The sequence below is a fragment of the Cygnus olor genome, chromosome 14 (genome assembly GCF_009769625.2).
Source record: "Cygnus olor isolate bCygOlo1 chromosome 14, bCygOlo1.pri.v2, whole genome shotgun sequence".
Classification (NCBI taxonomy): domain Eukaryota; kingdom Metazoa; phylum Chordata; class Aves; order Anseriformes; family Anatidae; genus Cygnus; species Cygnus olor.
The window spans coordinates 547,662-574,391 of NC_049182.1; the positions used below are offsets into that span (position 1 = coordinate 547,662).

At 38.5% G+C, this 26,730-nt stretch overlaps 1 protein-coding gene across 1 annotated transcript in view; it reads left to right on the forward strand.

The window, feature by feature from the left end:
* The first annotated feature begins 204 nt into the window (after positions 1–204).
* The window catches only part of LARS1 (leucyl-tRNA synthetase 1), a 30,184-nt gene continuing 3,658 nt past the window's right edge, over positions 205–26,730 (forward strand). Inside the window, 30 exon segments of the mRNA XM_040573359.1 lie at positions 205–307; positions 1,104–1,222; positions 4,475–4,562; positions 5,268–5,348; positions 5,780–5,920; positions 7,013–7,174; positions 7,437–7,549; positions 7,941–8,004; positions 8,534–8,601; positions 8,942–9,167; positions 10,544–10,631; positions 10,733–10,809; positions 11,460–11,513; positions 12,501–12,641; positions 13,285–13,362; positions 14,376–14,461; positions 14,554–14,619; positions 14,720–14,802; positions 15,457–15,595; positions 17,105–17,317; positions 18,759–18,816; positions 19,735–19,798; positions 20,332–20,515; positions 20,756–20,817; positions 20,820–20,845; positions 21,764–21,904; positions 22,504–22,644; positions 22,748–22,858; positions 23,986–24,096; positions 25,640–25,744. Of these exon segments, the coding sequence (XP_040429293.1) occupies positions 302–307; positions 1,104–1,222; positions 4,475–4,562; positions 5,268–5,348; positions 5,780–5,920; positions 7,013–7,174; positions 7,437–7,549; positions 7,941–8,004; positions 8,534–8,601; positions 8,942–9,167; positions 10,544–10,631; positions 10,733–10,809; positions 11,460–11,513; positions 12,501–12,641; positions 13,285–13,362; positions 14,376–14,461; positions 14,554–14,619; positions 14,720–14,802; positions 15,457–15,595; positions 17,105–17,317; positions 18,759–18,816; positions 19,735–19,798; positions 20,332–20,515; positions 20,756–20,817; positions 20,820–20,845; positions 21,764–21,904; positions 22,504–22,644; positions 22,748–22,858; positions 23,986–24,096; positions 25,640–25,744 (3,096 nt within the window). The 5' untranslated portion in view covers positions 205–301.

Consider the following 26,730-nt stretch of genomic DNA (forward strand, 5'->3'; position numbering starts at 1 on the left):
GGCGCAGCCGGGGCGGGGCCGGGCGGCCGCGAGCCAATCGGGCGGCGGCGCCGCCGCGCGGCGGGCCAATGGCGGCCGCCGGGAGCGCGACCCGAAGGTCACCGCGCCGGGTCGCGCGAGCGCCCGAGCCCCGCGGCGACATCTTTGGGGGTGCTCTTAAAGGCGCAGCGCCCCGCCGCGGGACGGACGGGGCGGGGCGGGGAGGCCGCCCCCACCCCCCGGCCCCGCCGCCTTGGTACGGCCCCGGCGCGTCACGGGGCGCGGCGCTGCCCCCCGGCCCCTGCTCCCTCCTCCCGGCAGCATGGCGGTGAGTGGGGCCGGCGCGGGGCCGGCGCTGCCAGCGGGCTCTGCCCGGCCCGGCCCGGCCCGGCCCGGCCGCGGCGCCCGGGGGCTGCGCGGGGCCGCTCCCGGGGCCCGGGCCCGGGCCGCGGCGGGGCCGCCCCGAGCCCCGCGGTCCGCGCGAGCCCTGCCGGGGGCGGGCTGCCCGCGGCGCTGCGGTAACGCTGCGGGCGCCCTGCCGCGGGGGGGGGGGGCCGGCGGCGTTAGCGCCCCGCGGGGAGAGGGCGCCGGGGAAGGAGCGCCCGCCCCGCCCCGCCCCGCCCCTCGGCAGCCGCTGGGGCCGAAGCAGCTCCGCGGTTCCGTGCTCGGCGGGGAAGCGCGGCCCTGGCCGCGGGGCTCGGGCGTCCCTGGGCTGCGCGGCGCTGGTGGGGTAACGGGCCCTCGGTGGGGCGCTGCGCGCGGGCCGGCACTGCCTGGGAAGCCCCCGCCTGGGAAGGAGTTTGTCAGCCGGTCCCGCGCGGGTCCGAGGCGTTCCAGAGGGCCGAAGGATGCGGATGGGCGCAGGCCGTTTGGGGTGTTGGTGGTGATACGGGGGGCGATGTGGGGGGTGCTGGTGGTGGTGCTGGCGATGGCATTGGTGATGTTGGTGATGCTCCGTTGTGAGGTGACGCCGCGGTGTTACGGAGGCCGGGGAGGTGCTCACGAGCGCGCTCTGGGGCCACGGCACCCGGCAGCGGAAGGGCTTTGGGAGCGGCCTGCAGCACGTTGCGTTTCTGCGCTCGGAAACCTGTTCACCCAGAGTTGTGTTCTTCTTTGTTTCACAGGAACGTAAGGGGACAGCAAAAGTTGATTTCCTGAAGAAAATCGAAAAAGAGATTCAGCAGAAGTGGGACGATGAACGAGTCTTTGAGGCGAATGCGCTGGACGCGCAGAACCAAAAGAGGTATCGTTACGCTATTTACTGGTTTTATCGTTACTTATCTGAAGCTTTTTTTCCAGGGAACTTTTTTTCCATCAATATCCAGGGAGGGGAAAAGTGGCCTCTTTTGAAGTAATAGTGTTCTTCCATCATCTAAAGGTCCTCACGCATTAAGTTAGCATTTCCATATCTGATGGCATGAAGCGGTGGTGAACACGTGCTGGCCACGTTCCAGTAGTCCTCTCATTCCTTGGTAGTTTCAGTGCCATCTGGGATTTTAAAAACAAGGTTCCTTTTTGAGATGTCTACTTTCTGATGTGTAGGAGCCTTTTTCAATATGATAAAGGAGTAGGAGGACTTGACACCCCCCAGTCAGAAAGGATCTCTCCTTTATCTGCGGTGGGGTAACTCAGGAGGCGTGTACTCGCTCTGCTTCACTGAGAATAGAAAATTCTTCAACATACACCTCGGCTCCTGGTATAGGCTAACCTGTTCTGCTTTGTGTATAAACAGACAAAGGCCAGGTGTGTGATCATTACCATTACTCAGATGAGGTGCTGCAATCTGTTTTAGTATATGAACTGTATTGCAGTTGTGTGACTTGTTTGTTAGTCACAGAACTTCAGTTTGGACTGCTCTTGTTGCGAGCTGCAGCTTCAGCAGTGTTAGTCTCAGGACTGCGTAAGTAGTGAATGACACATCTGCCCCTAAGTGGGTCAGACAAGTTGAATCCTAAATCTATGAGGCATACTAAAAGTGGTTGTGTGGGTACACTTGTTAGCATTGTAGAAATCTTTTTTGGCTTAAGAGAAACGCAGTCTGAAATGTAGGGTTGTAATTAATACTTAGTTTCTGACTGAAATGAATGTGGTAGGTCAGTTTTACAATATTGAGCAAACACGAAATTTCAGCGTTCACTGTGATTACATATGACCACCCTATAAATCAAGAAAAGCTGCTTTGCTAACTTGATTTTGTTACACTCTAGTTAAAACATTGTGTATTTACTTCAGGGCTTTGTCATAAACTTCTGTTTTCATAAAATAGCTGATACTACTTAAAGCTACCCTAGAAGAGAGAGAGAGATGCTGCCGCCATGTACGGTTCTGCAGTCGTTCCCTGCGTAGTCACAGTGGGACTTCATCCTGTGCAGGAAAAAGCTTTACTTGTGATGCTTTTTGTTAAGCTGAGCTCTTAAAGCTCCTTGGTATTGTGATAGAACTGCTGTGAGAGATTTGGTGCCATTCGTGCAATTTTCAGTCATAGGAAGTGATAGCAAAAACATCCGCATCATTATTAAATATCACAGTTATTCAGAGAAAATGAGCCAGGAGAGATGACTTATAATGTGGTTGATCTTTTCCAAAACTCAGGCTTAATAAATTCTTCGCTATAATTTCTGCTTAAGCTTAAGGGGATTCCCTAGGAAAGAAAACGTCCTTTACTTAAAGGGAATGGTGTTCCACCACAGATCTTCTTTGGATGTTTTAATAGCTAGTGATGTTTTTGTTTCATTTCAGTTACCTGACCTCAGTTCCAATCACTGCGTTTCGTTGCATTTCTGCTTCCTTGCTTAAAGCTTTCTCTGCTAATGTAACTTCATTGTGTTTCTAGAGGTGCTGTGCCTCAACCACGTCTTGTTTTTTGCTGTTTCCATTTCGTAATGCCCTTGATAGGATTACTTACGTTCTTTTATTTTGTTAAAATAAAATTCCTTTTGTTGATGTTATCTTTGTGTGTGCATCTGTACTGAGTTATCTAGGCATTTTTCCATTCCTTGTTGGTGTTTGTCACTTCTAATTCATTTGAACGGCTGTGAATTTTATTGCATTTTTCTTACTTGTTAGGTGATTTTTTTTAATAGAGCATTCTGCTTTTAATCTGCGCTGGTTTCAGTTAACCTAATACTTTACTTTGGTAATGGCCATCTGGTCTTGTGGTAGAATATTCCTGAGCTGCTATCTGCTTATTATAGAAGGTGCTTCTTTTGTTGTTTAAATTTCTTCCCACTTGTTTGGTTTCATTATTGCTCTTAGCTTTCTGAAATTGCTCCCTCTAAAATACCAGGTACGTGTAGCACTGGTCTGGTCTCTTCACTCTTTCCCCAAGACAGATACTGTCTGCTCTAGAGCCTGAGCAGCTACCAAATTTTGATTTTGTGTGAGTTCCCTTGTGGCAGGTGCAGTACTGCTCAAGCAGAGAGGGGCAGCTTCTTGGTTACCTCGGTCACAGCTTGCTCATGACTGTAAGAGCTGTAAGAAATGGTGAATTACGTTTGTGACCAGCTGAGGAGCGAACGGAGCGGTGCCGCCACCAGGAGGAGTATCTGACTGGCGGAGGGAGCATGCGGTGGGATGGGGAAGGGCTGCTTAACTCCTGGCTTCTCTTCTATCTCAGAGTAACCCTGAGAATCTTGTTTAAGCCAGAAGCTGTGGAAATGCTGAGCATGCTTGAGAGCAGAATTCCTCTCAAATCAAGAGGATCGATGCTCCTTGCAGTATAGAGAGCCTTGCTTGTGAAACAGCTTTAGTGGCTTGGGTAAGGTCTGAGTGAAAAAGCAGTGACCTTGGCAGCATGAGGTTGGTTATTTCTTACATGGGAAAGTCAAACTAAACCAAGATAATAACTGAAGTGTTATAACAGGTGGCAGCTTCTTAAGCTATAATATTTTGCAAGTAAATAAATGACTTAGCTTTTATTTATGCACACTGATATTATCAGCAGTAGTGTCCGAAGGGTAAAGGCAAGCCATGGAGTAGAGGCAGTTCTGCGAAGGTGGAGGCAGAAATTTCGAACGTCCTAGATATCTAGAAATTATTTTAGATGTTTTCAGAGGTCAGATTATGATAATATGTATACAAAATGCTGTGCAGTAATACTATTGTTGAATATTAAGTGATTATTTACAGTGTACCACTAGTAAAGCTGAACTCAGACAGTGGGAGATTAAATTATTTCCATAAGCCTTTGCAGTAGTTTGTTTAGAGAATCAGGATTAGAACTTCCTAACTTTGGAAGACACATCTTTTCAAAGTTTCTTTGTGATGTCGGTCTGATTTTTTTTTTTTTAAACGTGATAAAACTTGTTAGCGTAGCAGTGGTTTACAATCAAAGACTCATGATCTTGCAAGAAAAAAAAGTATTTTAATGTGACTGTGAGCTGATAATATCAGAACATACCATGATGTTAACGGTATTATTTGTGCTTCTCCTGGTGCTCACTTTCAAAGTACGGTTCTATGTTTGTATGCTTCAATTCTTTGAATTTCTTTTCAGCAAAGGAAAGTACTTTGTTACTTTTCCTTATCCCTACATGAATGGACGACTTCACCTGGGACACACATTTTCTTTATCCAAATGTGAGGTAAAATTTTCCATTGCTAATACCTTTAAAGGCTCCTTTTAAAGGAGCTAATGGCACTTTTGTAGTTATGTGCTAATTTTATAGTTAAATGTCAAGCTAACAGAATGCCTTGCTAATTACTTCATAGATTCAATAATGATGTATTCAAACTTCCCTTTTTTTGTATTTCTGGAAGCAATATTGGTGGCTGAAAAGAAAGACTACATTTCACTTTTTTTTTTTTAATTTATTCTGGGAAACTAGAATACAGGTGTTTCCTCTGGTTCTTCCTTCACACTTGCAGATATTTTTAGGAGGTGCTGCTTCCTATTCTTTGTTTAGCTGCTAATTAGCACAAACTTCACAAAGAACCATATTGTCTTTTTTGTTTGTGACTACTGTGCTCTATTACCTGTGTGTTAACAGGTTTTAGATCCTAATGGATAGGATTCCACAAAATTCATTTCTTCTTTGCATTATTCACTAGTCAAAAACAGCCCCCTGAAAATTAGGAAGACTTTGTACTTAGGCAGCCAGTCAGTGGCAGAGCTGGTAACAAAATGCGTTTTTACCTTTTCCTACAATTAGCTTCTTAGATGCTGTTGGCTGCCTTTGTTTCTTTGTAGCTTCAGGTGGAAAAGGAATTACGTTTACGTTTTGGGAAGGGTGTTGATTTAGCCCTCTACCGTTCTTGTTTCATGTGTTTCATTTTTCCACGTTTTATAGTTTGCAACTGGGTATCAGCGGCTAAAGGGAAAGAATTGTTTGTTCCCATTTGGTCTACACTGCACTGGGATGCCTATCAAGGTAAGAGTTACTGAGGGCTTTTTCTGACGCTTTCTATGCGTAAAGTTACTTGGAACATTAACTACTGTCTGTCTGGAACATTACGGTAATTTATTCAAAAAATTATTAAGACAGTGTGATTTGGAACCTGAATTTGTAGTAAAGATGTGTTTTGTGCTTGAACTATGCAATATGACATTCTAGAAGATAAAATGCTTCAAAATTAAGTCCAAGTAGTTTTATTTCATTTGAAGGAAATCCTCACTGTAAGCATCATCCTGCCCTGGCAGGCTTTCTTTAAGTTGCAAGGTCTCCCAGAAGGTCATGCAATGTCCAGAAAAAGTTTAAGTGTTGTAGTAGAACACAGTGTTATCAGTAGAAACTGATCCTTGTCAGTTGCTTCAATCATAGGTGTGGAAAAGTGCTGATAGTCTACCAATAACTCTATTTAGGCTTGTGCAGATAAGCTAAAAAGAGAAATGGAATTATATGGCTGCCCTCCTGAATTTCCTGATGAGGAGGAAGAGGAAGAAGAAAATTCTGTTAAAAAAGAAGAAGAGTTTATCATCAAAGACAAAGCAAAAGGGAAAAAGGTAAAGTTGATTAAACAAGGACTCAGGGTTGGTAGCTGTGCTCACAAAGCTTCAAAGTATGCATCATAGTTCATTCTTCCTCCTACACGTACCTCAGAGAAGCCTGTGATAAAAATATATTGATTGTTTTTTCAAGATAACTTGGTCCTTTTAAGGTTGACTTGAAAAAAATGCACTTCCTGCATGGTTCCAGAGATGCCATTTTAATACATGAAAACTTAATTATAAGCTGGTGCACTGTTTGATAGCCTCCTAAGAGAAATGAGATCATCCAGAGTAATATAATACTCTGAATGTTTTGCTGCACAGAGCATTCACAAACTATGAAATAACCCTGCTTTCTTAGCAGTAGGGCTTAGATGTGCTAATCTGAGTACTCTATTTTAAATACCCTAAGGAAAATCGTTCAAAATATTGTGACTTATCCCATTTTTAAGAGATATATGATTTTGGGAGTATCACAAGGCAAGGAAAGAATCAAGTCCAGGAAAACTTTAGAGGTGTTCTAATGTGTATTATTTATTCCAAAGAGATTGTTGCAGTATAAGTATTAGATTGAGGATTCTGCCTGTTCTGCATCAACAGTAGGTAGGATATTGATTGCTCTTGCAGATAGTTCCAGTTGGGTAGAGACATAAGATAGTTGAAGGACAATAGCTGGAAAAAGAAGTATGAGCAAAGTACCAGCAGAAAAGACTTTTATTACAAGGATTTAGTATAGGACTGCTCCACCTTTTCATGGTAAAAATACACATTTGTTTGACCAGCACATCAATTAACCGGTCATTTCTTGCCAGTTTCTCATGGCACACATTTTCTGCAGATGTATTGTGATAAATCTAAGCACATATCAGTTGAAAAGGGGGGAAGGGTACTAAATTGTGTGTAGTTGAACATGAGCTAGGAAATGAAATACTGTAGATCAAACTGTAGTTGTCTTCACTGTGAAAGGCAACTAGAATATTCATATTAACTTCTATATCTGGAAATAGAAACCACAACATAAGTGGAGGGAAAAATGCACTGGAGCATATGAAGGTATTGTCAATGTGAGAACGTGCAGTTTTTTTCTAATCACAATTGTCCTGTTAGAGTAAGGCTGCTGCCAAGACTGGGTCTTCCAAATACCAGTGGGGAATTATGAAGTCTTTGGGTCTATCTGATGAAGAAGTAATCGGTTTTTCTGAAGCCGAGCATTGGCTGGATTACTTCCCTCCCCTTGCTGTCCAGGACCTGAAAAGCATGGGATTGAAGGTAACTGTATGGAATCTAAAATTCAATTATGCAAGCAGCCATACTTGACTTGTTACTACGTTTGTGGATATGCTTCTTTTGTCTTTAATGTGTCAGCTCTGAAAGACCAAGCGCATGCACATTGCTCCCTTAGTAGGGTATGTACTTGCAATATGTTTTTGGAGAAAAGTGTCTTTTTTAGTTTTAAAGTTAGGGTTTTACTGTAATTCAAATTTCCTTGAATTTCTTTATTTACTTACTAGAAACTCTTACACATTTCCAGGTGGATTGGAGGCGTTCTTTCATTACCACGGATGTTAACCCTTATTATGATTCCTTTGTGCGATGGCAATTCCTTACCTTAAGAGAAAGAAATAAGATTAAGTTTGGGAAACGGTAAGCCTGCCATGAGTTTGTGAGTTTGGATAAACTCAGCTTTACAAAACTTGGAGCCCTGTGAAATGTCTCTAGAACTTGCCTATGACTCAAATTAAACTAAAATCCTTTTATTTCAAAAGCCCTATAGACGTTGTAACATAGTGTGTTTATTGTGCTAGCTGCGTTTGTGAAATAGTGTGCCTGTGTTTTAGTTTGACAACAGATGCCGACTCAAAGCAAAGTAAGGTCAATACTGAAAGCTCTGGCAAAAACTTGCTGGCGGCAGTGGAAACAGGCAAAATTTGAAAATACCGTTTAGGGAATCTCCCTTTGATAAGGAGCTTTTTTCCTTCTCTTCATCTACAGATTATTGTATTTACTACTAAATGAACATATACCTTTTTTTTAGATACACAATTTATTCTCCAAAAGATGGACAGCCTTGCATGGATCATGACAGGCAAACAGGAGAGGTAATATTTTTAGTTGACATTTTTATGTGTTGCTTATGGTTCTTAAATACTGAATGGAAAAAATGTATCTTGGTCAAATGTATTTTGTACATACTGAACTGTCTGTTCTCAGTTGTCAGTACATGTGAAAATTGAATGAACTCCACTTTTGAGAATACTTATCCTGAACTATGGATAGTATTTTCCACTGTAGCTATTTTCTGTGATTGTCTGGCAATTTGTGCCACCAACATCACTACAGCATATCATTATCTATTTATTGAAACAAAACAAATAAGCTTTTGTTATGTTGCTGAGATAGTTGCTGTCATGAGTAAATTTTCAGACAGAGGAATAAAATAGAACCCCTCTCTTCAGACTGCATTTTATTAAGCAGCCATTTGTATCAATAGAAATATGATTTTCTTTGAAGAAACAACTGGTGCTTTCAACAGCATTTGTGTTAGGTTACTGCAGAATAGAATTTATTTTCTTTACTGCTTAAGTCAACTTCATATATTGATTGGTGCATTGTTTATGTGAACTGTAGGGTGTTGGACCTCAAGAATATACTCTAATAAAAATGAAGGTGTTAGATCCTTACCCAGCAAAGTTAAGGTAGGTCTTGAATTCATAATGGCAAATAACTTCCATCTTATGGTCAGAAGTAACCATTAAATTAGTCTGTTTTACCTAATGCAGAATTTAATTTTGTAGTGTTATTTGTCATGCAAAGACTTGGTCTCTGTTTTGAGCTGCCGTATTCACTAGTCTGTGTGGAACACAAATTGGAAGTTCAAAAATGAAGTTAAATTAAAAGCCCCGCAAAGAAGCTTAATGAGCCACTTTCATCCCTTAGGAAATGTTACTTACAGTTCATAGTAACTTAAGAGCATGTTTTGTATTACCCTGAATGTTTTTATTTTGGTGACTTATAAAATACTTTTTTCCCCCCCAGTGGCCTAAGAGGAAAAAATATCTTCTTGGTGGCTGCTACGCTCAGACCAGAGACCATGTTTGGACAGACTAACTGCTGGGTTCGCCCAGATATGAAGTACATCGGCTTTGAAACTGTGAATGGGGATATTTTTATCTGTACGCAAAGAGCTGCCAGGAACATGTCCTACCAGGGCTTTACAAAAGATAATGGAGTCGTACCTGTTGTCAAGGAACTGATGGGAGAAGTAAGCATCTTGCAGCTTGTGGGCCAGGTTTATCTACTCCTGTGAAGCTTATACTTTAAAAGGTGGTTGTAGAATTCTGCTTATAAAGAAAATAGAGGAACTACAAAAAAATCTGAGTGTTAAGTAACTTGAAAAAAAAAATTAAAAAATGCAAAAGAGCTTCTTTGGCAGCTAGTACTACATTTGGGAGATTAACCAGATATACTATCTCATCGACAAATGCATTACTGTTGCCTTAGCATTACTGATAAATGAATGATTTAAGTAGCATTTTTGTGCGTGCTGGAAAGAGTGATGACTCTTCTGTGCTAGGAATGGAAAAAGAAGAAAAGTAATAGCTATAAAGTAACAGCTGTAAGGTATTATGTGAAAAAGACTGGTCTTGAAGCTTCCATTTTTGTGAATACAGCTTTGTTAGTTTTGTAGTTGAATGTTAGTTTTTGATTTTTACGGAGAACAGAAATTAAAGGGTAGTAAAAGCGTGATTACTGGCATTTGTTCATCCTAATTCAGAGTACCTTCATGCTGTTTATATCATTTGATCTTTGTTCACTAAACTTTTTTTCCATCCTTCTTGATCCTGCTTTGCATGAAGTAGAAAGTACACGTTTTGATTCTTCATTAGTGTTAGTAGAGATGATACGAATCCAAGCAAATTAGAGAGGGAGAAGACAACTGCAGCACCTAGACTACCTCTTGTCAGTGCATAAATCTTGACAATATGCTTTTACTGCCTTTAGTTTAATCTAGCCTTTGAAAGTGGTTAGTTAATTCTTATAAAACACAATATAGAATAGATACAGTTGGAAGGGACCTACAGAGGTCAGTGAGTCCAACTGTCAGACTACTTTGGCGCTGACCCAAAGTTAAAGCATATCATTAAAAGCACTATCCAAATACCTCTTGGCTGACACCTCTTGCCTGTCCATGTCCACCTCTCTAGGAAGCCTGTTGCAGTGTCTAACCTCTCGGTAGTGTCTTGATGTTGATGTGATCAAAATATTTGGATGCAAACTGTGTTCCTGCTTATCTTTTTCCAGCTCTAGACTTTCTATTTCAGTAATTTTGCTTAGCTCTGAATTATTTTGTCTATATTATCTGCTATTTGATTTTTTGACTAGTAAGTAGTCCATGTATTATCTCAAATGGTACGCAGATGCTTTTCTTAGGTACTTCCTCCTTGTCTAACAATACACGTATTTAATTTGTTTATAATATGTGAGGAATGTACATGTTTGCATATGAATGCATATGCAATGCACATGAATGCATATGTTGCACATATGCAAGTTTAAAATAGTATCAGCAAGAAGAGCTTACTCGGCTAGACTGAAAAAGTGCTGTTTATAGTAATTATATTCTTTTGCCCCACGTAGGAGATTCTTGGCGCTGCACTTTCTGCACCTCTCACCACCTACAAAGTTATATATGCTCTTCCCATGCTCACAATCAAGGAAGATAAAGGTAACGTTGCAACAGCTTCTTGCCTAAGCCTGTTTGATGCACACTGTACGTTCAGTGTGTTGACTAATCTTTTTATCTGTTTTATCTTTTTCTTTGTCAAGGAACCGGAGTGGTAACAAGTGTCCCTTCTGATTCTCCAGATGATATTGCAGCCCTGAGAGATTTGAAAAAAAAACAGGTCAGTCTCTTACCTGCATCACTTGTCTTTCTATTTCCTTTCCAGGGTGTGGAGTGACAAAAGTGGTTATCCAGTGGGTAAAATGAAAGTCCCTTTGGTTGTAGTTCTGCCGTCTCTGACTTCAAATCAAAGTAGTTAAACAATAAAATAAAACCAGCTGAGGTCAGCAAAGTTTTTATTCTCAGTCTTCAAGGAGGGTTTTTGAATGAGAATGATGTCACTTCTGTACCTTAACATGCAGAGAAGAGTGTCAGTGAAATGGAAATAAATTCCTGTTGTGAAAATAACTTCCAGAGATGAGAACTCTGTATGAATTCAAAATTTCAAATGAATTTCAGCTACGTAGAGTAGCTGTTGCTATTACAGTTTCAGAAAGGCATCAGTGTCTAAACAGCTGTCCACTGGCTGTTGAAGTTTCATTCTACTCGGCTCTAGTGTGGCTTTTTCCATCTTAGAAATGTATTCGTTCTGATAGAAAATCACGGGAAAATGAGACAGGGATTAAAGTCATGTGCGAGAAATGGTGAGCATGCAGAGAAGCATTTTTGTTTGCTTTATAGTAAAATACTATGTCCATGAAAGGCACTAAAAACGTTCGAAGATAGAAGAGTTTACTTCTATTCATGTTGTGTTTTTTCTGAATTTCAAAGGCTTTGAGAGTGAAGTATGGCATTAAAGATGAAATGGTCCTGCCGTTTGAACCGGTGAGTACACCCAACTGTGTGCATCAGCAGTACACATGGCTTTGCATTCACTGATGAGAAACGTGCCAGAACTGCCTGCCTCTCTCAGAATTTGTCTGATTTCTCCTGAACTTCTACTTTTCAGATGAAAGAGATATGAAAACATTAAACTTTCAGTTTTGTTATAGTTGTAATAACAAATTGTATATTACAACAAAACAGTTGTAATATATAGTTGTAATATATAAATATATATAGTTGTAAAAGGTCTGTTAGGGTTTGCAGTCAAGATTTATTATTCTGTGCTATACCAGAGTTAAATAAAAGTACCAATTTTTGTGAAAATTACTGTTTTGGAGAAAGTGCATCTTTACATCGATAACCTATTGATTGGTTAAAACTTAAAATAATTATCTTGCCTTCAAGCAAGGCTGCATCTGTTCTGTGCAAAGGGCTGAAGTCCCTTCCTATTAATACAGACTCATGGCTGAATCAGTTTTCATTGGAAAACAGGTGATGGGTAAAGCCATCCCAACATTCTGTATTACCCTTGCTTCCACAGGCTAGCTTCAGTGCTGGTATAACTTGGTGCTGGCATGATGTGAGGAGATAAAACTGGGTTATTTTTTGTGGGAGAGCAGATCAGAAGTCCCAGCAGGGACTACCAAGAATTCTTGAGCTGATCAGTGGAATTGCACTGATACTTTGTAAATGCCTACGTAACTTGATTACTAATAGATGCTGCAAATCTACACACACAGTAGTACAACGTGCTACTATATCATGCAGCACAAACACTTTATAAGTAATAACTGCCTCTTATTTCCCTTCCTGATCTCTGGTTCAAACTCATGTTAGCCTAGGGCCTGCAAATCAAGCAAAATATTGTCTCTTGTTCAGTGCATCACTTCTTGTAGATTTGATATACTTCACAAGACAAATCCTTGTGTAGATATTACATTGAGATAACTTGAAGTCAATATGTGATGCCGTTTTGTTAATTCTCAGGTGCCCATCATTGAAATCCCAGGATATGGCAACCTTTGTGCTCCATCAGTCTGTGATGAGCTCAAAATCCAGAGCCAGAACGACAGAGAGAAACTTGCTGAGGCCAAGGAGAGAGTATACCTGAAAGGATTTTATGAAGGAGTAAGTAATAAAAGATTTGGCTTAGTTTGATTGGGAGAAAGGGGCAAGGTAAATAAAATAAAAAAAACAGCAGGAAAGAGGGAGTTTTTTTTTTTCAAGAGTCCATTTTTCATTAAGAATTCTTCTGCAGTTGCATTCTACAATTGGAGGAGTTGTGTAGAAACGAAGAAAGAGAATAGAGAAATGCGTGAATACAAACTGAGGCTCATAATTTGGTTTCTTAGCAAGTGGTCGCATTAAAGAATTAATCCATTTTGTTAAAGTATTGATTTGGAAACCGATAGGAAAAGATGGCAATACATATATATTTTTTTGTCTCTACTCGTGTAGTGGGTTACTCTGATGTAATCCTCAGCCGTTTTCTTCTAAGCTGGAAAGAATTTGCTGTTCTTACTAGCTATGTGGGGTTGCCTATACGCATGCCAACCTGTATACAACTTTGTTTTAGGTAAAGAAGATTGTCTATTAAATAAAACCAACCAACCAAACAAAAAATAAACCAACAAACAACCTGAAAGCTTGATTCCTATTTGTGCACGTCAAAAATCCAGTAATCGCTATTTCTTTCTTAGATCCAAAGACCTACTGCACCTATTTCTTTTTAATTTAAAAACAATTAACTCTCTTGACTCGTCTTTTACAGGTAATGTTGGTAGATGGATACAAAGGACAAAAAGTTCAAGATGTCAAGAAACTTATTCAGAAGATGATGGTGGATAATGTATGTCTTAGAAGGCACACAACTTCTTCTAAATCATCCATTTTGTCTTTTTTCACAATAACAGTGTCTCTGAAGAAACCTCTCTTTTGTTCTGCAGTCCTCTTAATGGTTCTTAGGGTAGCTACAGAGTATATGCTACTGCTCAAATTGCTTGTGTTCTTTGGTTAAGTGGGATGAATAGCTTAAGTAGAGACATCTTATTCCCTGCTTCATCCCATCACCTTGTCTAGGAAATATTTTGGTCTGATTTTCATCTTTGATAAAGCTGTGAAGATACTGAAAGTATAGGATCTGAACTTATAGGCTTTTTCAAGTAAAAGTAAAGGATATTCATTACATGCAGACACCCCATTTCTGGGTGGGGCTCATCAAGCAGATGAGAAAGAGTAAATGAACAACGATCGTCATTACTCTGATAAGATTTTCCCAGTGAGGACTGGAAGTGAGAGAGGCACCTGTTACTTTGTCAATATTTGCTTGTCATTGCAGCATTGTTATGTTCAGCTTATAACATAACACTTTATACTGTTTCATCCTGCATCAGAATATATAGTCTGTGAAGGAAGAATTAAAGCTCACCATTCTATTTTTCTTTGCCTTCCCAACATTTTTTTTTTAAATAGTAGCTGTGATATTTGTTATATGTTTTAGATTCTGCTGTAAATAACTTTTTCCCAAAAATAGTTTCAATTGCTAGGAGCATAACTAATGAGTAATGTTGTTTTGCTTCTGTTCTCCTTTTCATAATGAATGGAGACATTCTTCACAGAATTATGTGAACTGACGCATCTAGGAGGTACATAGTCAAATATTATCCTTATTTTACTGAAGCAAATACTGAGGCAGAGAGCCAGTGTAGTTATGAAGGCCATGCAATAAATACTGTAAAACAAATTAGAATAAAGATGATGGGTTTTAGATGCGAGGATTTTCAAGGCTCTGCTAAGTTAGCTTTATTACCCTTTATCTTAGCTTTATTGCCCTTTTAGGTGTATAATGATCTCTTCCCATAGGATGAAGCCATGATTTATATGGAACCTGAGAAACAAGTTATATCAAGGTCTACTGATGAATGTGTCGTGGCCCTTTGTGACCAGTGGTAAGTGGAGTAAAGCTGTAGTTAAAGCATTACTGTCAAGTTATATCCAACTTGTTGATTGCTTTGTTACAATAAACTTTTCATGGCTGTAGGTATTTAGATTATGGTGAAGTGGACTGGAAGCAACAGGCATCAGAGTGCTTGAAACATCTAGAGACGTAAGTTATAAAAGCAGATGTAAAGAGGAGAAATTGTTTGCTGGTGGTAGTGTTCTAAGAAGACTGAGAGGAGTGATTAGTAATAGCTTATTTCTTACAGATTTTGTGAAGAGACTAGGAGAAATTTTGAAGCTACTTTAGGATGGCTACAAGAGCATGCATGCTCAAGGACGTATGGGTTAGGTAAGCAAAAAACGTATTTGCTCATTGCTTTGTGAGCATTGTACTCATTACTTCATTTGGAAGGCTGAAGTGTACCTCGGATCCAAAATGGTATAGTTAAATCTGTTCTACACTTATCCAATTTAAATCTTGACCCAGCATCCCAGAGAAGGCACCCTTTATCTTGTAAACTTGTGGGGCTAGGGGTAATCTCTCTGGCTTTTTTTTCTTTTGACTGGGCAGTTGATTTGGAAGGGATCTTAGCAGAAGGGACTAATTCCATTTCTTGGGTGTTCTCCTCAAATGATGACTAGCCTTTGGCATGTGTAGCCTGCAAGGTGTGAAAGCAGGTGCAGCTTGACGTGGGACAGCTATTATAACTGCATTATAATCTGCAACAAATAATCATGAATTAAAATTTGTTTGTCAGTTGAGTTAAGATGCTGGCTACAAAAATGGCAAGTATTTTCTCTGGAATAAAATTTTCAAATGCACAGTTCATTTTTTTTTTTTTTTTTAAGGATTTTTAAATGTGTAAGCATGAGTACTTGCAGAAGGGGAGAGATTCCACTAAAAGTCATGAACTGCTTATGTATGCTTGGATGTCTTGCTTGTTAGACCTGCAAGTAGGGATGATACTGGCTGTGTCTGATACCTGGCTTCCATCTCTTCCAGGTACCCGTTTGCCTTGGGATGAGCAGTGGCTGATAGAGTCTCTCTCTGACTCAACTATCTACATGGCCTATTACACAGTTGCTCATCTGTTACAAGGAGGGAACCTGAGGGGCCAGGGAGAATCTCCTGTAGGCATTAGGTAAGGAGAGTGAATCACTAAATTTGCTTGTTTAATTTTGTGTCCTCTTCTGAATTGTTCTTGACAAAGACTTGCCAAGCAGGCTGATTTGCTTTTGTGTTTAAAAAGCATTATTGTCAAAACTTAGCTTACTTGTTAGATAAGTTGTAGCAATTCTGTAGAGAAATACAAAGGAAAAAGGGAAGTAGTACTGTGGCCAGAGAGGGAAGGAATGTCCTTGAGAGCAGAACCTCTCCTGTGTTCGAACCTCTCTAATTACAGAGGGATTACCTACACCCTAGTAGTGTCTGGGAACAAACTTTGAAGTGACCATCCTTAGCACTGAATTACGGATTTGATGTATGTAATTAAGTACCTAAAATTACATTGTGCTATTACATGAGTAGGTAACATCTTTCTTTTTAGTATTAGCAAATACGTTTTTTTTTTTTTTTTTTTTAACTAAGACTAACTCTGTGGTGTACAGTAAATAAGGGATTCATGGCACATCATGTCATTCATCATTCAGATACAACAATCTTTAGCACCAAACATAGAAACGAAGTCACAGCACACAATAGTAATTTAAAGCATAGAGCAGTAACCTCCAGAGCTAAAGCAGAAAACTGGTGGATATAAGACTATTCTGAACTGGTGGTATTGTCTGTCATTTGAACTGTGTTTAATATTTACAAAAGTAGTTTGGATTCAGAAGTTTTTTTCCTCTCTGCATAATACAGGGCCAAAGCACCTTAGTAGATGTTAAAAGATGTTAAATGTAGATTTGACATTATTTAATTTGAAATGTTTTCAGGTAGTATATGGTAGACTCCAGTGAAACTCCAAGAAGCTAGGAGTAAAAAAACTATGTAGAACAATTTTTTTAAACTTGTGGATCCTACTTCCAGTAATTGCTAAAACGTGTCTTATTTGATAGTAATTTTGAATGAATTTGGTATCCCAGCTCTGTGTTGGTAATGAGGGGTGAAGGGTGCACAGGAAACGGGATACATTTTTCCATGTAGGAAGGTGATCTTGAATTGTACAGAAATTTTCTTGTACTCCTGTTATTCTACTTTCATGGAAACCAGGAGTGACAATATGACCCAGTGCAAGGAATGCACAGAAACTTACATACTAATAGGTTTTCATTACAGAATTAAGGTCACAAGTGGTGCCTAGAGGGGAGGGCATTTGTAAAATAAACAGGTTTTCAGGACGTTCAAGATTATACTTTAATTATTAATTGCTTTTTCTTTACAGAAGTCCTTATGGTTATTAGGAAATATCAAAGGACATTTTAAGCAGGGCATGGCCTGAGCTGGTACTTCTGAGTTCTGATTTTGTATTTGATGTTTGACTCCTTCAATTTTGAACAAAATGCCTATATTCTTTTTGTTCGTGTTTGCTTTTCAAATGGGGAGTAGGTTGTGAGAACGAATCAACAGATTTAAGAAGTTTTATTCAAAATGCTGTGGCTTGTAAGAGGAGTTTTTAATCTCAGATTGAGATGTCAGTAATTCTGTGCAGGGCACATCAAATGAGCAAAGAAGTTTGGGATTACATCTTCTTCAAGGCAGCTCCATTTCCTAAAACAGATATTCCGAAAGAGAAGTTGGACAAGCTAAAGGAGGAGTTTGAATTTTGGTATCCTGTGGATCTCAGAGTCTCTGGCAAAGATCTCATTCCAAATCATCTCTCATACTACCTCTATAATCATGTGGCTATGTGGTCAGATCAAAGGTAAGTTCGGAACTAATGCAAAACAAAGGTGTACAGGAGATAAAGCTGGAGAGTTTTTAGTTTTGATGGTTTTGCTAATTTTTTTGACTACCTAACATTCAGGATTAGCTTAAAAACTTATTCTTTATATCGGTGTTTTTACCATTGTCTATACTGGAAGTTATTGGAATTGAAGGCTTTTTACCCTTGTTTTTCCTTTTTATTTCCCTAGAATTCTTTAAAGATTTTAAGATACAAGGTTTTTTATGTACGGATTCTAAAATACTGGCTAAAGCAAAACTGAAATTTAACTGCATAATATGACTTTTAGCTTGTTGAAACCCTGTTCTAAACACTGGAATTCTTTCATGGCGCAATCGATTTGGCAGTTTAAATCATAGCTCTAGAACAAGCCTAAGGATTTGCATGTTCTAACTAAACAGTACCTTTTCTTGGTACTTCTTTAGAGGGTACATGGAAAAAACATTTTAAAACAGCATTGCTGTATATTTAAGGCTTTTTCTATCTTTGAGAAGTGGAGAAGAATATACAGTAGCAACGTCTAGAGCTAAATCCGTATACAGCTGATGCAGGAACCTTTGATGTTTGCCACTATTTTTCATTTGTTTTGTCTGTCTATGGAGGCACGAAGAGCTCACAGTTAAACAGCCACATTAGAAAGAAAATGTATAAAAGTAAAGAATTAATTTTTACTGTAGCCTTCATTGACCTCTTTTATAAAAGTCAAATGTATTCTGTAAATATCTCTTTCTATGGATTTTCTGATGTTGAATCATGTTCTTGCACTGAGATTGAAGTGAATTTATTATCATTGTTTTCTTAATTACTTCTCATGGACCGTTGAAACTGTGTGTGTGTGTATATATATATGTATATTGCAGTGGACTGTATAGTACAGGCTGAGAATTTTTGCCAATCACACGGGGCTTTGAGAAAGATGTAGTTCCTAAGCATGAATATACTGTTTGTATTGCCTTGAACCACTAGTTAAAAGTTGTATAAAATTGTATATAGGAAAAGTTGTTTTCTCATGTATAGTAACAACGATCATGGAGAATGAATCTGCTTCCTCCACTGGTCAAGATATGTGGGTTTGCCCAGCAGAAGAGTGTAGCTCTATCCAGTGTTGTTGAGCAGTGCTAATCACAGTCTTTTAAATTAAATATAGCTGAAGGGAGGGAGGTGAGGTAAATGAAGTGTAATTGTCGGTGCAGTGCTCCCTGCTTTGCATGTCAGCAATGGTAAGCCCTAGCCCTTACATTATAGTTCTTTTCATCTTCAAAGACACTCCTTGATTTTTTTTTTAAAGCCACCTCTCCAGATACTTTTTGAAGATTCCATTTAAATTATTCATCCCAAACAGGAACATAAAATGTTTATTTTCTCTTTTAAAAGGAATATTTCTACTTAATTATACGCTTTGCATCTTGTCTTCAAACAGAGAAAAATGGCCAGTAGCTGTGAGAGCAAATGGACATCTCCTTCTCAATTCTGAAAAGGTATAGTGAGGTTTTGTGTATGTAGCTGTCAAAATAGGCACTTGCCAGCCAGATTGAAAAAAATTTATCTAGGAAATTAAGAGGAAGAAATTGTGAAAACTTCAGTTCCTTCTTTGGTGCCCTTGAGTTTTTCATTCACTGGAGGTAAAGACATGCCTTTCCTCCAATACTGTCTTAACTCCTTTTCCTGTTAGTTCTTGTATTGCTTCATCAGTTTAGTGAAGATTTCAGTGGATTTTTATTAAGTTTTAGGATAATTTAGAATGTAGAATGCTTTTTTTTTGGACTGCATTTTTGCTTTGTTAAGGCTTGGAGTAGGTATAAGAAGAAAAAGTTTGTATGACTAACTTTGTAATTCCAACAAGTTCTGAAATTGAACTTTATTGAATTTAAAAGTGCCTAAACCTTAGAATTTGACCTTGGAGACTGTCTAATTGAAACAAAAACAAAACAAGACAAAACAAACAAAAAAAAAACACCAAGGCTCTACCTCAAAAATTGATGCAGGATAAGCTGAAAATGTCAATTTCAAAGTATTTTGATTTCAGAAATTTAATTCAGGTAACTTTGGGGATTTAATTTTGGTACCAGTTATCCCATTTTCCAAAGTCTGATGAATTCTAGGGTGGAACCCAAATGAGACAGAAAGCAGCTACTATTTCCATGCAGTTGTGGTATATGCAGACCTTAGTAGTAACAATTTGTTCAAGTCTCAAGAAATTTCAGGAATTGGATCAGTACCTGCAAAATTTAGTCTGTCTTTACTATGAGACATAGTTCAGTTTTATCAAACTGCTTTTGCTGTGATTCATGAGAAAATACTTTCTCAGTGGTTTCCCCAAATTCTTGTTGTCTGTCTTGCTTATCCAACAGCAAAATGAACGTAGGAGAAAAACAAGGTTTTTCTATTTCTTTTAGATGTCTAAATCTACAGGTAACTTTCTTACACTAACTCAAGCTGTTGACAAGTTTTCTGCAGATGGTAAGTATGTTTTGACCTGTTTCTGTTTTTCAATTTTAGTCATTTTGGCATCATTAACGTTTTGCTCTGGAAGGAGCAGTGGATATATTGGAGTATTTAATTGCAGTAAATCTACCACTTACCAGCTGGTTTTGCTTGAAAAGCTGAACTTTATTTAGAAAACTGGGATGTGTGTTAAGACAACACCTGTTTAAATCCAAAAATTCCAGTGCTGAGGCTTTCTAGAAGGTGCCTAGGATGGGTGAAAACCTGTTCTCACTGGGGGTCAAAACATCAGACAAATGCTATTGTGTGTGTATAAATGTATGCCATGCTCTTCCTTGCATCCTCATGGTTTTTGAACAGTGTTTGTACTACTCTCTTGGTGTCTGTCTGATCTTCTTACTCTTTATAAGGATGGCAGTGTATGCATCATGGGTAAAGGGCATCTTTTGAGATATCTCTAGTAATTGACTTTGAGTCCCTTGCCTCCTACATCCCTATCTACCAGCTAATTGCATGCCAGTCATGTTAGCTGTTGTGGTTTCTTTCAGGCATGCGTTTAGCCTTGGCTGATGCTGGAGACACTGTTGAAGATGCCAACTTTGTGGAAGCCATGGCTGATGCTGGTATTCTTCGTCTCTACACGTGGGTGGAGTGGGTAAAGGAGATGATTGCAAACAGAGACAGTCTAAGAAGCGGTCCTGCTAACACCTTCAATGACAGAGTCTTTGCCAGGTACTCTACAAAGGCTAATGTAGTTTGGTCCTTTTTTTTTAAAATCTTGCTAGGATCATCTTTGTAGTTTTTTTTTTTTTCTTTTCTTTCTACAAGTTAATGAATTCCATAAAGCAAAACACATTTTTGATTCACTTTCAGAATAATGATTGTGTCACACTAGTGACATTGATAGTGTTGTTTTACAGTGTTGCTGTTAAGTGAAGTGGACAATATTGATGATTTCACTTTCCTCCCTAGCGAAATGAATGCAGGCATAGTGAAGACAGATCAAAATTATGAGAAGATGATGTTTAAGGAAGCACTAAAACTGGCTTCTTTGAGTTTCAGGTAGGTAATCTCTTTTCAGGTGTAGAAAACTAATACTTGCCATTTATTACTTCTGCGTGGATTTCTTTTGATCCTAATGTCTCTGGTCCTTAATTGTACCACTGAATTGGAATCCAAATTATATCAGGAAAAAAAGACCGCTTCAGTAGTCTTAAATTATAAACGTCTTTTTGTGGCATTTTGCAAAAGTCTAGAGGAGGGCACCTGTGATGCTGCAAATAGTTCTGATATCTAATATGAGCAAAAAGCTCTTTAAAAAAAGATGCTATTGAGAAGAGTGTTTCCTTTTTGCTCCTTTGTAATAAGGAACTCTGCATAAGAAATACAGATGATAATCAACAGAATTGTTTGGAAGTAGAATGCTTTTTGATATACTCTATAAACTATGTCTCCAGAGTGTCTGCTGAACCATGCCACTTCACATAATTACCGAGACTCCTTTATGTGGTTCCTTTATGTTATTCAGGAGCATGATTAAATAGGCTGTACTGTATGCATAAGGATAGATCATATTCATTACCTTTTTCTTACTACTTTTTAGTATCTTTGCAAGTTATTGAAAATGTTAGTACCTGATACGCAGTTGTGGATATTTTTGTATGTTATGTCTGTTCAAAAAAAACACTTTTTTTTTTTAAAAGTACCATGATGCTATTGTACAATCGTCAACTGACAGATTTACACTCGCAGGCTTAAGAATGTAATTCTTTTAATAATATATTTTAATAATATATTATTGAGTTCTAAACTTGTTACATTCTAAAGGTATGTTAGAGCAAAGAATTGTTTTTTTCTTTCAAATGTTTCTCCATGTCAATTAATGCGTTAACAATGGTTGTTTTAACATATCAATGGTTGTTTTAACATATATAACGTTATTTTAACATATTAACAGTGGTTAAATTGGCTTTATTTCAGGCAGCAAAAGATAAATATCGTGAGCTGGCGATAGAAGGAATGCACAGAGAGTTGGTGTTTCAGTTCATTGAAGTTCAGACTCTGCTGTTGGCTCCCATTTGTCCCCACTTATGTGAACACATCTGGTCACTGCTGGGAAAGGTACTAGTAGTATATGTTTCAGTTTTGTTTTTTCATTCAGAGCTAAGCTTTCATTGATTTTTAGTAAGGCTAGTATCAGACTTATGGATGTCATTCATATGCAGGTAAAAGAAACATCTGTCCTATATTAGTGTATGAATTGCCATAATAGGTCATCATCCATATCACAGCAAGCATATTGAATTAATCTGTGTATTCGTGGTTACTGTAATGATTTATGTAACTTTCATACAAGTCACTTTGACTATCCTCTCACTGAGCGGTGATCTAAAATTAATCCAAATAATGAAACATTTCTACATTTATGCATGAAAATTAGCTTTTGAACTTGTGTTGGCAGGTAAACTGGAGAAATAAATGTTGTATGTGAAGTTATGTACTTATATGGCAGGTGTGCTGGTATATATAGTCTTTAACATACTCGCAAATTAGTGCTTGTTGGCTGTATACTTATTCCTTTACAACTGAGTTATCGGTGGGTGTTCATTGAGGTTCAAACTGTGTAAACCAGTTTCCACTCAAGCTATAATGGTTTGAGAAAATAACAGACACTAATGTATTTTTATCTCAGTGCATTTAATTTCTTCCTTTCTTCAAAGCCTGATTCCATCATGAAAGCCTCCTGGCCGATAGCAGGTCCTGTGGATGAGATACTAATTCGCTCTTCTCAGTACCTCATGGAAGCAGCTCATGAGCTCAGACTTCGTCTCAAGAGCTTCATGGCACCTGTGAAAGGAAAGGTGAAGTGTACTAAGTCATCCTTAAGTCTTCATACTCAGTAATTCTGGATTGCGTCAGAACTCCCTCCTGATGTTACTTTTTTTTTCCCTATTGTTCCCTTAGAAAAGTACTAAAGAACCTTCCCAGAAGCCTTCTCACTGTACCATCTATGTGGCAAAGAACTACCCGCCTTGGCAGCACACCACCTTATCAGTTCTGCGCAAGCACTATCAGGTGACTGCTCTTGTTTCTTTGGACTGCTTATTTTGCTCTTTGTGCTCTTATTTTCTATCTCTAAAGAAACTTATAAGCTGTAACTTGCTACCAAATTACTTAAATATAAAGTGAGACATTTTTAATTTCCTTTATGCTTTTATATCTGTCTAGTAGTTTTCAATGCTTAATGAAGATGTTCTGAGGAATACCACTGATTTGACAGTATGACCTTGTTCCTTTTGACAATTTTTGAGTGAAAACTGGCCCATGTTTTGTTATTTTTCATTTTTAAATTGATAAACTTTTAAAATATTCTCTTTCCCAGGAGTATTTCTGAGGAAATGTTGTTGACTAAGAGATTAATATTACTATGCAAGAGGGCTTAGAAGCATTTTGTGATCTCTAAGTAGGTGTATACCGTTCACTGATGTTGCAAGAAATATGTTGAAATGCAATATATCTGTCATAAGCAGAAGAAATTAGCTTCTGTGAAAGCAGAAGAGTCTGCTTCTAATGTGGAAACTGGTGAGAATGGTTTTTGGCATGCTGATGAACCATCATCTTTTTCAGCTTAAACAATCAGTGTTGTAGCTGATAGATGAGAGTTATGACTCTCTCAACGTGCAATATTGAGTTAAACCAATGTTCCTCAAGTGAAACTTGTCTTTAGAGTGTTAAGTTTGGGGAATTCTATAGCCTTTCTTGTATCAGTATTGAATTCTGCTGTTCAGTCTGATGCACTGACTTGAAGCACTGGCAAATATCTGAACTGTGAATGCAAAGTACAAACAGTTTTGGAAAACCACTGCATGAAAATCTGCTTGAGGCAAGACTTAAATGTGGATTTAAAATGCATTTTAGTATATAATTCAGGTACCTTAATATATAGTCAAAGGCAAGAGTGAAGAAAACACAGAATAATACTGAGTTGCTTGAATGGCAGTAGATAAGTGGTTTTGGTCAAGATTTTACAGTCTTACTTCTAAAACGTTTTAAAAGGATGAGAAAATGATTGTGTGGAAATCAATGATAATAATAGCGTTTGCTGGTATTTTGGGAAAGTGAAGGGTATATGATATTAAAGGGCAAGTATTTATTTTTTAAATGATGCCTATTCTTTTTAATGTATATTCATTAACATTTAGGTCAGTGGAGGTCAACTGCCAGATAATAAAGTAATTGCCAGTGAGCTTAACAACTTGCCAGAGCTGAAGAAGTATATGAAGAAGGTTATGCCTTTTGTTGCCATGATTAAGGTATGTGATAGAGGGAAGCTTCTTGTATAGAAAAAGGTTAATGGTGTCCTGGGCTGCAGTGGGCAAAGTATTGCCAGCAGGTTGTGGGACTTGATCCTTACCTTCTGTTCAGCACTGGTGAGGACGTACCTCTAATTCTGTGTGCAGTTTTAAAATCTTTTTGACTCTATATGTGATTTGTAGATGTTGGGAGGGACTAGTATTGGAAAAATCATGAAGTTTAAGGGAAAAAGTAACATTTTGACACCAATTAATAAATACATTTTTTAAAAGCCACTTCTTAACGTCTTCTACTTCTTAACCTTATGTTTGTCATATAAATGCTGTTTTAAAGCATTCTCTCGCCCTCTGTCTAAGGTCATTCTAATTATTCTGTTTTGTGATAGCTCAAAAACTCTTAGAGGAATAGAAAGCACAAAGCAGCTATGAAGCTGTCTGTATAAGTGAAGTTTTTAAAAAGGTAATACTTTATTAGATGAGCTAGTACAGTTTAAACAGATCAGACAAGCTTTCAATCATACGAGTAAGTTTAGGTCTGAAGCACGCCTGGTTTTTGATAGTGTTCATCTGGCAATAGTTAATGATTCTGTTGCATGCAGGGAATGGGTCGGCATGCTGAGGGTTACCCAATAATTGATCCTTGCCCTTTAAAAGATGATCAGTAAACGATTACATATAAATACATAGAAACTTCTGAACTCAAATTCCTTTGACCAGAATATTGTTCTGTGAAACTGAGTATTCAGCAGTTTCAATGTACAAGAAGCATTTTTGCTTTTGCTTCCTATTTCTTCAAAAGAAGGCTTAAATCCCAAAGCTTCTCCTATGTTTACAAAGGGAAGAAATTCATTGTTAATTTAGGGAATCTCGTACATTAAACTGACGAGGAAACTACTGCCAGGGTAAGTCTGATGGAGCAGAGCTTCTAAAGAGACATCTGGCTCAGCATATGAAAGTGAGAAAGGGACAGGTTAAATTCCAAAGATGAAGTTCAGGTTTTTTTTAAGGTGTTTTTTATATTGCCTTTAATACTTTGGATCTTGTGATTTGTTTTTGGTTTTCTGTACTAATTAAGTTACCTTTATGTTAACATATACAGTGATTGTTATTTCCCTGCAGAGAACTTGTTTTACAACTGTTGTGAACATGTCCAGTTGTTGTGTGCTCATTCTTTGTTTTAAACTAGGTCATAAGACTAAATTTCCCGCTGTGAAATAGCACTGAAATGCTGACTGACTTGGAGAATTCTCAACCTGCACATTAAATAGAGATTATAAGTAACTGAATATAAAACACCTTTTGAATTCTATATTAAAGATGTGTTATAATTGTTCTTACTTCTCCCATCAGTGTCACTAACGCCCTGAGGAAGAAACCCTATTATGAGAGAATAGTTGCTCCTATGCTAGCATATTGTGCCAGCAGAGAGCTCTTATGTTTAAAAGCCTGTTCTTTTCATGACTGATGTATGTTGCTTGCCATTTTGAAGCATTATTTTACTTGCAGTGTTCAGAGGGTTTTAATCCAGTTTTTCCTTTGACAGGAAAATCTGGAGAAGAATGGTTCACGTGTTCTTGATCTGGAACTGGAATTTGATGAACGGGCAGTACTCATGGAGAATATTGTCTATTTGACAAATTCCCTAGAGGTTAGTATATATTGGCATATTTGTTGCTTGGTTCTCACTGGGATAGCTGGAGGACCAGCCTTTCCAGTGACACTTTCGAAGGGACATTTTTCTCAGACCTAACCAATATCTTACATTCTTCAACTGAAGAAATGAGGAGGAGATGTTCATAGGCATCGCTAGTAAGAATGATCACAGCCTCGTATCTTCAGACTCTTACAATGGCACATGTTATCTGTAGCAGATTACTTCACCCTCTTCAAGGAGTGGATTCTAGGCAGGGATTTTAAAACTGTTATATTGTGAAAGGCCAGTCTAGAAGCATTTATGCCAGTTTCATATGATAACCGAAATACTTGAATGGGGGAACAGCTCAGGCAGGTTTATAAGAAATAGCTTGTTTCAAGAATTAGAAGTTTCAAAAATACAAACTACTAAACTTCATTTTTTTCACCTGTGCAATATGTAATAAATGTGGGTTCATTGCTCTGATATAGGAGCAATCCAAAGTCAAGAATGAGCAATAACTTTTGTTGTAAAATGTGTAAATTTGCAAAAACAAACAAACAACCCAACCAAACAAACAAAACCACTAAACTGGTGGAAGAAGCAGTTGTCCTGCTAAATGGTGGAACTGTCATGCAGGAGAACGTACAGAAGCATAAGAATTAGACTACCAAATCATACAAAGTTTAACAGGAGTTGTCATGTTCTGTACCAGGGCATAATAACTCCATATTTCTGGATAAGCTGGGAACTGGCTGGCTGTCTATCAAGTTTGCTACAAAAGACACTGGTTACTATGGGGCTGTCAGGTTTAATGCAAGTTTAATGCGAGTGTGCTGTCACTGTAAATGAGCCATGCTGTTTGTTGACCTACATTAGAAAGAGTTACCTATATAGAACGTGATTTGGGAGTCATCCCTCTCAGCCCTGCTGAGCTCAAATTTGGAGAATGTGTCAGTGTTTTGCCCCTGTCTCATCCTACCCCCATTGTTTAAAAAAAG